Consider the following 13,453-nt stretch of genomic DNA (forward strand, 5'->3'; position numbering starts at 1 on the left):
TAAATAATAAAGTTTTGCCTCTGATAGTTAGACGTGCCACGGGGAGTGTGCTACACTGTGTACTGAACAAAACAGTTTTTTGTTTTTACAGCTTTAAAGTTGGGAAACATGGTGCTATTTGATACTGACTGAACATGCAATGTTGTGTATTTGTTCTGTTTTTTACAGTGAACAGCTGTTTCCGTTTATCTTCAGCATTATGAAGCAAGTCAGACACATTACTTTCATATCTGCTTCAGTTAGATATTCTAGATAAAAGAAGATGGCTCATCATCAAGGTCACATGCTGCTGTTTTGACAGCAGCAGAAAACATGCAAATAAACTCAAGCATGAGTATGTTTCAGAACAATATCATACCTGTCAACATTTGGGTACCAAAATACGGGAGGGGCGGAGTCAAAAATAACGTTTTTTTTTCATTATATAATTTTTATATTAATTTAAATAATTATAATCAAACAATTACATTCATGTAGTAACATAAATATATCTTAGTGTAGGCTATATCTTTAGAGTTTTATAATTTATTATCTTCTTGTAGATCCACCAGTTCACATTTACAACTGCTTGTTTTCTGCGTAAAAATAAGGGTCGTTATTGGCTTTGCTTTAAAATGCAAATTCATGTATGCAATATTTGTTTTGCTGATAACATTTCAACAGACATGCTTCCCACTCAATTACTGTTATGATGATGTATGTAGAGCGGACACTGCATTCATCTGTTGAAGGTTGCTGCTATCAAGGTTGCTGCACACAGTGTTTCCGAGCAGATGCTGAAAGAAATGTAACATTCCAGATCTCAGATATCAATTTTTCTCAGAGAATCAAAAGGAATTTAACAATTTACATTGACTCAAGTCTTTTAGAGAGAGATGAAAAAAATAGCTTGTAAGAGTCATTTGTTCACGTATCGGCCTACACAGTTCGCACGTTTGTTGTTGCATACAATTTCTGTTACACTTTGATATTATGTTCTTATTTTGAAACTATTTACACTACCATTGAAATGTTTGGGGTCAGTAAACTTTAATATATATATATATATATATATATATATATATATATATATATATATATATATATATATATATATATTTTTATTCAGCAATGATGCATTAAATTGATCAAAAGTGACAGTAAAGAAATTTTCCAGAAAAATACGAGCTTTTCTGGAATAAATTACATTTTAAAATATGATTTAAGCAGTTTTTTTCCTTGTAATATTTTGTGCGTGTGTGTATTTTTGATCAAATAAATGCAGCCTTTTTGAAATTTAGATGAATATGTTCATCTGGCCAGTTTTTTTTTTTTTTTTGCAATTTATACTTGCCTCTCAATCTTACCAGTTTTTTTTCAGCTGCTTTTAAAACTTTTTCAATTACAGTTTGCCATTAGGATAGATGAAGCTGAAGACTTTCAGAGTGTTGGCCAGAAATTAATCACTGCAGACAACACGGATGAACTGCTTCAAAGACACAGCACTATTAGAAGAGGTAAGCGCTTTATTTCCTAATTCTGTCTGTCATTCCAAAGCATCCATTCTGAACACCCTTGTAACAAACTCACAACCGGCTTATGATGCCCTGGAACCCCTTAGCAGCACCCAAGCACCTGCCAAAAAGCAAAATCTCTACTGGGGGCTTTGGCAGACAAGTAATGCTATAATGAGACTGTGTTACGGCCTAGGAGCCATGCAGATATAAACCTAATGAATCAAGAGGAATTGTTCTCAGATTGGCCTTTGGGATCTCATGTCAGGAATGTTTGGATTTCTCGCCACAAAATATCTTTCAAATATGTGTGTGAATAGAGTTTTTTGTTATCTGCCATAAACACTGTGTAGACTAAAACACACCAATGTATTACGAAGCTTGTGCTCTATCCTCAGAGATGTTGGAGAAGTCAATGCTGGTGTTGAATAAGAGTCGCGAGTTGCTGGAATTTTTGAAGGACTTCCAGTCCCTGCAAGCCCTGCAGTATGGCAGAGCTTCTCACGGGGCCTGGAGCAGCTTTGGAAAGGTGGAAGGTTTAATGGAGATTCTGCAGGACAGACGCCGGCAAGTGGACCTTTGCATGAGACAACAACAGCATGAGCTGGAAATGATCTACCGGATTCGACAATGGGAGAGACAGGAACAGGAGGTAAGTCTCTCTAGCAGAGAAAAAGTCATTTATTATAGAAAATGGATGTGCTGTGTCTTAAGTAAAGTCCTTTTAAAAAATAAATAAACAATGGATATGGCATCAGTTGCACCAGTTTTAGTACACTACCATTTAAATGTTTAGGGTCTGTAAGAATTTTCTTTCCTTTTTTGTTTTGAAAAATTAATACTTTATTCAGTAGGACACATTAAATGGAGTTGTGAAGACATTTATAATGTTACAAACATTTTCTATTTCAGATAAATGCTGTTCTTTTGAAGTTTCTATTCATCAAAGAATCCTGAAAAAAAAATCATCAAAAATGTTAAGCAGAACTGTTTTCAACATTGATAATAATAAAAAACAATGTTTCTTAAACACCAAGTCAGTGTATTAGAATGATTTCTCAAGGATCGTGTGACACTGAACACTGGATTAATGGCTGCTGAAAATGTAGTTTTGCTGCTGAAAATTCAGGGAAAAACATTTTCACTGCCATTTTTGTATTGAATAGCTTGGTAATTAAATACAATATGAAGAATATAGCTGCTTTTGTGTATTCACATTAGATTGTCCAAACTCTCACATGGTAAAGATTATTCAAGCATGCTCAAAGGCACTCTGCAAAAACACACTGATGACCGGCTGCCTTTTTAAAAATGCTGAACTAAAATAACTGGCCAGCATACTTAACATGCTGAGAGGGGGACAGGGTACATGCTTGTGTTTGATATGATCCCTGTGGAAAACCCACTTACTGCTTTCATTAAAGGGCACTAATGCTTTGAATAACAATGTTAAATTTAAAATATTATTAAATGTTGTTACTGCTAATATACTTTTTTAAATCACTGTGAATAATATCTGTAAATGACTTATTTTTATTATTCAGCTAAGAGATATTTTAATTGAATCATTATTTATTTCATTAAACCTGGAAATAAATGTATAATGTTAAAAGAAGAAGATAAACTCTTTCCAGGTATAAGAAAAACAATTAAGAAAAAAGGCCTGACAGTCAGATGTTTTTGCTTCCATTGGAGGTTTTGGAGCATGACCATTAGGTTTAATGCATGTCAGATTGAGTGTTTGTCATTAAGTACATACCAAATAATAAAATGTTTATTTTTATTTTTAGCTTATATTGTTATGCTGATTAGTAGAATCATTTTCTCTTGAGGTCTCACACTTTTAGATCCTGTTGCATTTTAAAACTGTGTCATATGTGCTTTTAAACAGGTAACACAGTGGTTTAAGGAAAAGGCTACTTTGTTTCTGGAAAACAGTCAGCTGGGTTCATCTCTGTCGGAAAATGAGGACTTGTTACGTGAATACAAAGAGTTTGAACAGAAAGCCAAGGTAAAAGATTGCTAGACTTTTTAATGAACTGATAAAATACCTATATATTGAATAACATATTCAACTCTCATTTTTCAAGATGAAAATCTAATTAGTTTTCTTTGTAAAAATATTATGATTAAGTGAGCATATGGATCAATTGAAAATTATTTCAGTTTTTGGGCTTGAGTGGATATTGGCATTTGGGCTCAAGCATTATGGACTGCTACATAACTTGAAAAACTCATAAATATAATTACAGAAATGTGTATGGTATTATATAGCTTTTAAAATTTAACTTTAAGTTGGAACCATCGTGTAAGCTAATTCTCATTCTCTCATTGAGCAGCAGTGACAGTAACATTAGATCTCTATTTCTGTTAATCTTAGTGCTATTGTGAAAATAATCAGGTTATAATAAAGTGCTTAAAGGGTTAGTTCACCCAAAAATGAAAATTCTGTCATTAATTACTCACCCTCGTGTCATTTCAAACCCATAAGACTTTCGTTCATCTTCAGAACACAAATTAAGATATTTTTGATGGAATCTGAGAGCTGTCTGACCCTGCATAGACAGCAATGCAACTGAAATGTTCCCAAGTCCAGAAACGTAGCAAGGAGATCTGTAAAATAATCCATGTGACATCAGGGGTTCAACTGTAATTTTACGAAGCTACGAGAATAATTTTTGTGCGCAAAAGAAAAGAAAAAAAACAACTTTATTCAACAATTCGTCTCCTCCGCGTCACCTTAGCTCCATTTTGGAGAGTATCAGCTGGACATAAGCAGCGTATGCTGTTCTGTGTCAGCTGTGTCACGTTTCTGGACTTGGGAACATTTCAGTTGTATTGCTGTCTATGCATGGTCAGACAGCTCTCAGATTCCATCAAAAATATCTTCATTTGTGTTCCGAAGATGAACGAAGATCTTACGGGTTTGAAACGACATGAGGGTGAGTAATTAATGACAGTGAACTATCCCTTTAAGTTTAACCACAGCACATTACTGCAAGTCTGAGAAAGTCTTATACCCTCATAGAAATACCTTACAATATTACAACACAATCATAATCTTTTTTTTATTTATTATTATACTTCTTCAGGAGTGGGGTGTGCTGGTCGAGAGGTTGTTACAGCAGGCGTCAGATCTGCTTTCCTCAAATGAGTCCACACAACTTCAGCACTTGTCAGAGAAGAGTGAAAAGCTCAAAGCTACGCACGAGCAGTTCTGGAGCCTCATGATGAATCGTCTGGCTCATCTGAAGGAGAGCAATGCCTTTTACAGCAGTGCTAATAAAGTATGTAATGTAGTAGCACTTCACATGCTTTGACTAAGTTGAGGTTTGGATAACTGAGCTGATAGAGCCCTAACTCTTGGTAAACATTTCAGCGGCTATATTTCTTCTGACCACATTCTAGAGATTTGTGTGTCATTAGTTTTTTTGTCGTTGAAGGTAGTACCCCCTAGTGGAGATGTATAATGTGAGTGATTCATGGAGTGTGTTGCATACAGTGATATAGAGCTGTTTAGTCATGACATCAATTTATATCCAACCCAAATGATTAATTTGCCATTTGGGTTCTCTCAGCAATTTGATATGTATTTTTTGAGTTTTATTTTATATATATATATATATATATATATATATATATATATATATATATATATATATATATATATAAATGATGATAATGATTAGAAAATGCATTGAAATTCGAAGTAACACTATGTTTTTATGTTGGTCATAATGCTTTCAAATATTGACTCAAACATTAGTCATCTGCATTTGTGCATTAAAAACACAGGATTAAATTACATCTTTATTTTTATTTTTTATTTTGGTCCCCAGGCATTTGAGATGCTGGGCACCATAGAGATTGCTATAAAGGAACTGAAGAATCAACCTCTGCCATTACCTGCACTGGCTAGGAAACATGAAGAGTTTTCACGGCATATAAAAGACACATCCGCTGAGCCTCTTCAGAGAGGTCAGCTGTTAATTCAAAAGCTCGACCCACAAAGGTGAGAAGACAAAGAGCAGATGCTACAGTGTGGTAAAAAATAGAGCCTATATCACAGCAGATATCCAGACTCCAGGTTTTCAGTGGATTGATAAGGATTGGGATGTTCTGTGCAGTGTCAGGCATCCATAGGGCATGTGTGTTTGTTTGTTTGTTAGGGCCCAAGGTGGAGGGCTGCAAAGGATGCTGGGATACATCAAAGAGAGAATAGAGGTTCTGAGCCATGAGTGTCACGCCCACAGAGAGTTAACAGGCAAAAGGCAGCAGCTGGTGGCTTCATTTGAAGAACTAGTGGAAAAGGTCAAATTTGTGGCAATCTCTGCATGTAGTTGATATCTAGATCTAATAATAATTCTAATAATAAATGAGGGTGATAATAATTGAGGGTGAATGTCATGAAATGTCAATTTTTATGGGCAAATTAATAATAATTATAATTAAATAATGTAAATTAAGTAAAGTATTTTCTTTGTGATTGCTACTGCTATTTGCTATTCTTATTTATCCTGATTAAAAATAAATAAATGCAATCATTTATTATTATTATTTTCTTATTATTTTTACTTTTTAATCATGCTAATTAAATAACACATCAAATTTTAATATTTCATTGAACATTTCTCCACCCAATACTACTACTATTACTACTACTAATAATAATAACAATAACTCAATTAAATAATTTATGCAAAGTATTCAAACATCATGGGACCCCATGGATGCTTTATTTGCTCAAGCCTTTATGCTGATTAAACATGCAAAAATGTATTGAAAATAAATAAATATCTTTATTTATGCAGTAAAAAAACAAAATTGATTTAACATGTACATATTTTCCTAAAAATTAACCTAAAATGTAAATGCATCATTAGATTATTTCTTATATGCTGATAAATCTGCCGTAAAGTTGTAGCTTGTCAAGAAGTGCATATATTTCCTCATTATTATTCATTTCAAACTCCTGAATCCCCACAGGTATCTGCTTGGATTAAAAGCAGCAACAGTGTCCTCTCTTCTAGTACAGAGCCTGGTTCATCTCTAACTGAGGCTGAGGGCACCCTTAACAAGCATGTTGAGCTACTCTCACAGTCTCAGGTGACTTAATGCTTACCTAGACCGAGAATACAATATGATACGGAAAGTTCAAAGCGAGTTGTTATTTTACCATTTCATACTAAGTGCTATGAAGATCTTCTCATAGTAATCAGGTCTTTCTCTGAATGGTGCTTTTTTTTCTGCAGGATGCTGTGAGAGAATCAGAGGATATAGCTGGTTTTGTAAAGGAACTAAAGGGGCTGGAATCCTCAGATACAGTCGAGTTGTCTAACAAAGCTTCACTTCTTGCAGAGGAGATGAAAACACTTGTTAGAAACATTTCATCACATGTGGAAAGTCTCAGACCCTATGTGGACTTTCTGCGCTGTGCAGATGAGGTATGGTTATGTTTATAACATATATTTATAGTATTGAGGTATCCAATTAGACTAAAACCTATATTCTAATGATGACATTTTGTGTGGTGGCACAGGTTGAGGAGCAAATAAGGACACTTCAGGAATGCTACAAGAACAGGCCAGAGGAAGAGGAGGAAAATGAAGGAGCAGGTGCATCCATGAAGGATATGTTAGATGCTAAGTGGCAGTCATTGCTGCAGAAGTTTTTCACCATGCAGGACCTGGGCAACAATTTTATTAACTCCTCTAACATGGTAAGAAACTTTGTAAAGCATTTTAACGCAAACTTACAACTAGTAGTCTTTACAAGTCTTGGGGTTTAAAACTTTTAAATCCTTATTTTTTTATTGCAGATCAGTGGCAACCTGAATCTAAACGTTAAAGCAGCAGAGCATGTTGTAGAAAAATATATGGAGACACTGACCAAGAATAAATCTGAACTAGCAGACTTGTGGACATCCTGGCAATTGCATTATAGTCAGATCAAATCTGTAAAGAAGCAATGGAAAAAAATTAAGGATCAACTAAAAAAGGTAACTTTTGATTTCTCTCAGAAATACATCAGATTATGGAAAGTAAAAATGATTTGTGAAATGCTCCGTATTATTTTAAATAATTATTAAAGCATTTAAAAAAAACTGTAATTTTATATCTTCCAACAAAATCTTATTGATAAACCTGATAAGCTATTGATACATTTGAAGTGCCCTCAACTTGTTTGTTAATTGCCTGCAGGTTCTTCATGATTTAAGGGCAATGGAGGAGATTTTTGCTCCAGCATCAAAGGTTGATTTGGGGGGTGATTCTCAGGCTGTGTCTAAACTACAGGAGAACTTCAAAACTGTAAAGCCAGAATTCCTGGTAAGAAAAATCATTTGATTTCATTATCGCTTATGATTTGTTGTCTATACAACTAAGCTCAATTTTAAAAACTTCATAGCAACTGAATGCAGAAGTGGAATTCCTGGTTAAGACATCTGAGCTGCTCAGCTTGAAGGGAATACCGGTAAAAGAGAAGAACGAGAGAGTTTCTGAGCTCCTGCAGCTACATCAGCGTGCCAGAGATAAAATCAGGGAGTATGAAACCGTTCTCAGTATGGCCGGTAAATTTCATCAGCTTTATCAAGAGGTAAAGTCCCATTTCTGTCAGAACACTTTAAAAAAATCATTTGACAAGAGATTGTAATGGATTTCAAAACCAGAATTAATATGCACTGTTAAAAGTCAGCCACCTACTCATTCTAATGAATTATGAGAAATAATAGGATTATGAGAATTAAATAGTGAGGGCTTAAAAATAAAAGCATTTTCAAAGCCACTACTCATTCTCTAGATAACAGCTGTGCAGACCGTGTTCATTCATTTAGCCAATGTCACGAGTTGTATCCTAACAAGTATAAATTGTGACTAAACACTAGTAATAGTATTATTAATAATCACCATCATCATCATTATTTAATAATTGGATACAGTTGTTTTAAAAAGTACTGAATGAGTGGAAACTTGCTGGATAATTGTTAACTGTTTTTCTCGATCTCAACTACCTTGTAGAGCTAAAAAATAATATTTTTAATTTTATGTAATTAATTTATTTTTAGATTTTGTAGACAAATAGAAATGGTGAATAGTTTCTTAATGTTATTATTATTTAATAATTATTCTTTCTATATTATATATTATATTATATTATATTATATTCTGAAAGTTGTTGCTTAATAAGCAATTTGATTCTTTTTTTTTTTAAAGCTGGATACTGTATTACATGCAGAACCAGTGACTGTGTTCAGTGACACCAGCCAGGCCAGGACTCAGTTGACCCAACACCAAGAGAGGCAGAGGCACATTCGCCATCTATACAAGCTCGCTCTCTCGCTGGGTGCAGATCTCACCAGCACTGTGCAGCAGTCGGTGTGTCAGTTACTTAAAAATATTGCATGCCCTCATTATCTTCAAAAGATTTCAGGCATTCTTTGGATTTCCTTACCTGAACCTGACAACTTTCTTTACACAAAATAATGTGAACAGCACCTGTAGAACCATCATGTTGATCATTTCTTACTTCTTCATGCATAAATACATACTGATCCTTGTTGCTTTGATAGAAACAGTATGAAACAAGTTCCATAAATGACCATTCTTCTCTATTTAACCCTTTCTTTATGCTCCAAGCGTCTGCTGGTGTTGTCAGTGCAGCAGTTACAGGAGAAACTGGATAAATTGGAGAGAGGAAGCGTTGAATGGATTACTGAGGCCATCAAGTGTGAAGAGAGTTTGATGAGCAACGTCCACTTCTGCCTCTATAAGGAAGAGATCGGTGAGGTAAGTATCGTAAGTGTGTATCAGTCAGGGTTTGGATCAATCATTAATTTCTCAGATTTCTACTAATCTCATCTAAAGCTCAATTCAGGAAAAATATTGGGTCATGGAAAAACAATGTCGCTGTGTCTCAATTTCATCATGTGATTTTAATAGTGGTCTTTTGGGTCCACTAAAATATTTGGTAACACTTTACTTGAAGGGGTGTGCATAAGGCTGACATGACACCTTCATAATCATGACATGACACATGTCATGAATATGAAGGAGGTTTTATGCATGTTTATGACAACTGTCATTAAGTGTCATTCGCTCAGTTATGTCATTTTTAATGCAAATATGACATTATTTGACCTAACCCTACCCCTAACCATAGCCCATAACAAAGACATCTCAAACAATGTCATCTTTGCATTAAAAATTACATAACTGAGCGAATGACACTTAATGACAGTTGTCATAAACATGCATAAAAACCCTTCATATTCACGACATGTGTAATGTCATGATTATGTAGGTGTCATGTCAGTCTTATGCACACCCCTTCAAGTAAAGTGTAACCAAATATTTATTTTTGTGCCCTAAACAATCATAAGTTCAAATCATAAGACCATCTCTCTGACTCTTAGAACTCAAAGGGTCATTATTTGCTGCTGTGCCATTAAGAGTGCAAACAGCCCCTGTGCATGTGAAACCAGACCGTTGGGTCCAATATAGTTTTTAATGTTCACATTCTTCAGTAGCAGCCTCTTTTTAAAGCTTGCATTGCATTGTACAGGGGTGATGGGTTTAAATGTGCAAAAATAGTTGGTCATGTTCAGTGTTGGGCTCTTTACTCCAAAAATTTTATTTATTACTCGTTACTAGTTACTCCTTTCAAAAGTAATTTATAAGTAGCTATAATTTCTCTGTTACCCATATATGATTATGTTTCATGAAGTATTTTATCAAAAGAAATCACATAAGTTCATACGATTTTTAATTATAGTAATATACTTTATATTGAGATCAGAGGGATGTGGGTGGGCAAAGTAATGCCAAAACTTACCCATCAGTGTTCAGATCACCTTTTCTCCTGACAAAAGCAATATTTCCATCCCCTGAATGTAAGCTTTTCCATATTCCAAGCTTTCCTGATGCACTAGTGACTTCATGTGCCTGTGCAAGTTGTGAAAATTATGAAAATTAAATCTAGGAATTATTGGATTTCAAATCAGTAGGGATTGAGGCATCAAAAGTAACTAAGTAACAGGCTGTTTTATGGATGGTAACTGTAATATTATTACTGAAATCTTAATAGTAATTAGTTACACTACTACTAGTAGTTACTGCAAAAAAGTAATATTATTACTGTAACTAGTTACTGCCCAACACTGGTCATGTTTGTAAATGTATTCTGAATGATGGTCATAATCTGAATGATGTTGGTAAAATGTAAAAGAATAGAACAAGTCATTTTAGCAGCTTAAGTTTCATGCTCTTGTTTTCACTGGGGAATAAATAGAGTTTTGGAAGTTAGTATGTGTTCATAGTACTTTTTTATTTTTTTTATTTTAAAAGATCACTGAAGCTTTGATTCCTTATGCCCTTATCGTCTGTAATTTTCTTTAAAGATGTGTTAACTCTTTTTCCCAGCCCACAGATCCAGGGCTCAGAAACACACTTGTGTTGGGCTTTTGTGGCTGACTCTCATGGTCTCTCTCCCTGGATTATTTATAGCTTGTCTACACTCGTTAAATTTAGTCTGTGAACTGCAGGGCTTGTCTCTCCCTGTGTTGACTGAGGGATCCTGCCATTTGTCTCTCATCACTTCAGATAGCAGGAAGGATTCCACCCTTATCACATACTTACTGCCCCCCAGCCACAAAATCCAACAGTCAATCGCCAGGATTACACTGCAAACCTCACAGGACACTGAACATCAGATCGATTTCCTTCCTTATGACTTAGTTTCATGATGTCCTTAATGATTTTTGATTATTGGTTTTTGTGCATGAGGATTAGCCATATTTGTTTTTCGTCTTTTTGTTTTTGTTGATTTTACTGACACACTGATAATGTTAATAATAGTTTAATTTCATAGTTTGATGAGAGATAACATAATTCATTACAAATATTTGAGAATGTCTTTAAAAAAACAGTCTGTTACTATTATGATAATATTGTAATCTCTGTCTCCCTCTAGAGGACAATAATCTTACTTTTTTCTCTCTAAATCAATACGCATAGGCATTTAGACAAGGGATTCTCAACTGGGGGGTCAGGGGCCACTAGGGGGACTCAGCAAATGTTTAAGGGTGCCCCAAGATGACCTCATTTAAAATAAAGACAAAACAAGAATTAATATAAACTAAAAAAAAATCTATATTTATTTTAATTCACCCCATCAACAATTGTTTTCTTTTAATAGTAATTAGTTACACTACTACTAGTAGTTACTGCAAAAAAGTAATATTATTACTGTAACTAGTTACTGCCCAACACTGGTCATGTTTGTAAATGTATTCTGAATGATGGTCATAATCTGAATGATGTTGGTAAAATGTAAAAGAATAGAACAAGTCATTTTAGCAGCTTAAGTTTCATGCTCTTGTTTTCACTGGGGAATAAATAGAGTTTTGGAAGTTAGTATGTGTTCATAGTACTTTTTTATTTTTTTTATTTTAAAAGATCACTGAAGCTTTGATTCCTTATGCCCTTATCGTCTGTAATTTTCTTTAAAGATGTGTTAACTCTTTTTCCCAGCCCACAGATCCAGGGCTCAGAAACACACTTGTGTTGGGCTTTTGTGGCTGACTCTCATGGTCTCTCTCCCTGGATTATTTATAGCTTGTCTACACTCGTTAAATTTAGTCTGTGAACTGCAGGGCTTGTCTCTCCCTGTGTTGACTGAGGGATCCTGCCATTTGTCTCTCATCACTTCAGATAGCAGGAAGGATTCCACCCTTATCACATACTTACTGCCCCCCAGCCACAAAATCCAACAGTCAATCGCCAGGATTACACTGCAAACCTCACAGGACACTGAACATCAGATCGATTTCCTTCCTTATGACTTAGTTTCATGATGTCCTTAATGATTTTTGATTATTGGTTTTTGTGCATGAGGATTAGCCATATTTGTTTTTCGTCTTTTTGTTTTTGTTGATTTTACTGACACACTGATAATGTTAATAATAGTTTAATTTCATAGTTTGATGAGAGATAACATAATTCATTACAAATATTTGAGAATGTCTTTAAAAAAACAGTCTGTTACTATTATGATAATATTGTAATCTCTGTCTCCCTCTAGAGGACAATAATCTTACTTTTTTCTCTCTAAATCAATACGCATAGGCATTTAGACAAGGGATTCTCAACTGGGGGGTCAGGGGCCACTAGGGGGACTCAGCAAATGTTTAAGGGTGCCCCAAGATGACCTCATTTAAAATAAAGACAAAACAAGAATTAATATAAACTAAAAAAAAATCTATATTTATTTTAATTCACCCCATCAACAATTGTTTTCTTTTAATAATTATAAAAGTGAGATTTCTGACCTGGATTTTTCATATAAATGAATAAATTCCATGGTCATTTTTATACATTTCATGAATGTACTTTTTCTACTTGTGCCAAACATATTATCAGGTAGAAATTGTGAGTAAAGGCCTTATGCTTAATCATATTCTGGTAACTTGAAGGGTTAGTTCACCCAAAAATGAAAATTAGGCTGCGTTTTACTTTTACGTTGTTTTGAATATGGATATTTTTCTTACAAAAACGCATCGATTCGCTACAGGAGGCCTTTGTTCACCCCCTGGAGCCGTGTGAGACTTTTTTTTTATGGATGGGCGATTTTTATTTAAGTTCTTTTCTACTTCTATATTATCAGGTAGAAATTGTGAGTAAAGGCCTTATGCTTAATCATATTCTGGTAACTTGAAGGGTTAGTTCACCCAAAAATGAAAATTAGGCTGCGTTTTACTTTTACGTTGTTTTGAATATGGATATTTTTCTTACAAAAACGCATCGATTCGCTACAGGAGGCCTTTGTTCACCCCCTGGAGCCGTGTGAGACTTTTTTTTTATGGATGGGCGATTTTTATTTAAGTTCTTTTGGACTGAAGCAATGCAACACCCGCTGAGTGGCATTAAACATCTTGAAAGATCAAAGACAATTTTTAATATAACTCC

General features: G+C 34.5%; 1 protein-coding gene across 1 annotated transcript in view; it reads left to right on the forward strand.

Annotated features, from left to right (window-relative positions):
• The window catches only part of ttn.2 (titin, tandem duplicate 2), a 195,235-nt gene that overhangs the window by 5,920 nt on the left and 175,862 nt on the right, over positions 1–13,453 (forward strand). Inside the window, exons 4-17 of the mRNA XM_016293855.1 lie at positions 1,388–1,496; positions 1,892–2,145; positions 3,385–3,504; positions 4,586–4,780; positions 5,333–5,505; positions 5,663–5,804; positions 6,480–6,599; positions 6,746–6,937; positions 7,033–7,212; positions 7,312–7,491; positions 7,694–7,819; positions 7,899–8,087; positions 8,705–8,866; positions 9,128–9,277. Coding sequence (XP_016149341.1) covers positions 1,388–1,496; positions 1,892–2,145; positions 3,385–3,504; positions 4,586–4,780; positions 5,333–5,505; positions 5,663–5,804; positions 6,480–6,599; positions 6,746–6,937; positions 7,033–7,212; positions 7,312–7,491; positions 7,694–7,819; positions 7,899–8,087; positions 8,705–8,866; positions 9,128–9,277 — 2,292 coding nt within the window. The remainder of the gene's footprint in view (positions 1–1,387; positions 1,497–1,891; positions 2,146–3,384; positions 3,505–4,585; positions 4,781–5,332; positions 5,506–5,662; positions 5,805–6,479; positions 6,600–6,745; positions 6,938–7,032; positions 7,213–7,311; positions 7,492–7,693; positions 7,820–7,898; positions 8,088–8,704; positions 8,867–9,127; positions 9,278–13,453) is intronic.

The sequence above is a fragment of the Sinocyclocheilus grahami genome, unplaced genomic scaffold (genome assembly GCF_001515645.1).
Source record: "Sinocyclocheilus grahami isolate Dianchi unplaced genomic scaffold, SAMN03320097.WGS_v1.1 scaffold308.1, whole genome shotgun sequence".
Taxonomy (NCBI): domain Eukaryota; kingdom Metazoa; phylum Chordata; class Actinopteri; order Cypriniformes; family Cyprinidae; genus Sinocyclocheilus; species Sinocyclocheilus grahami.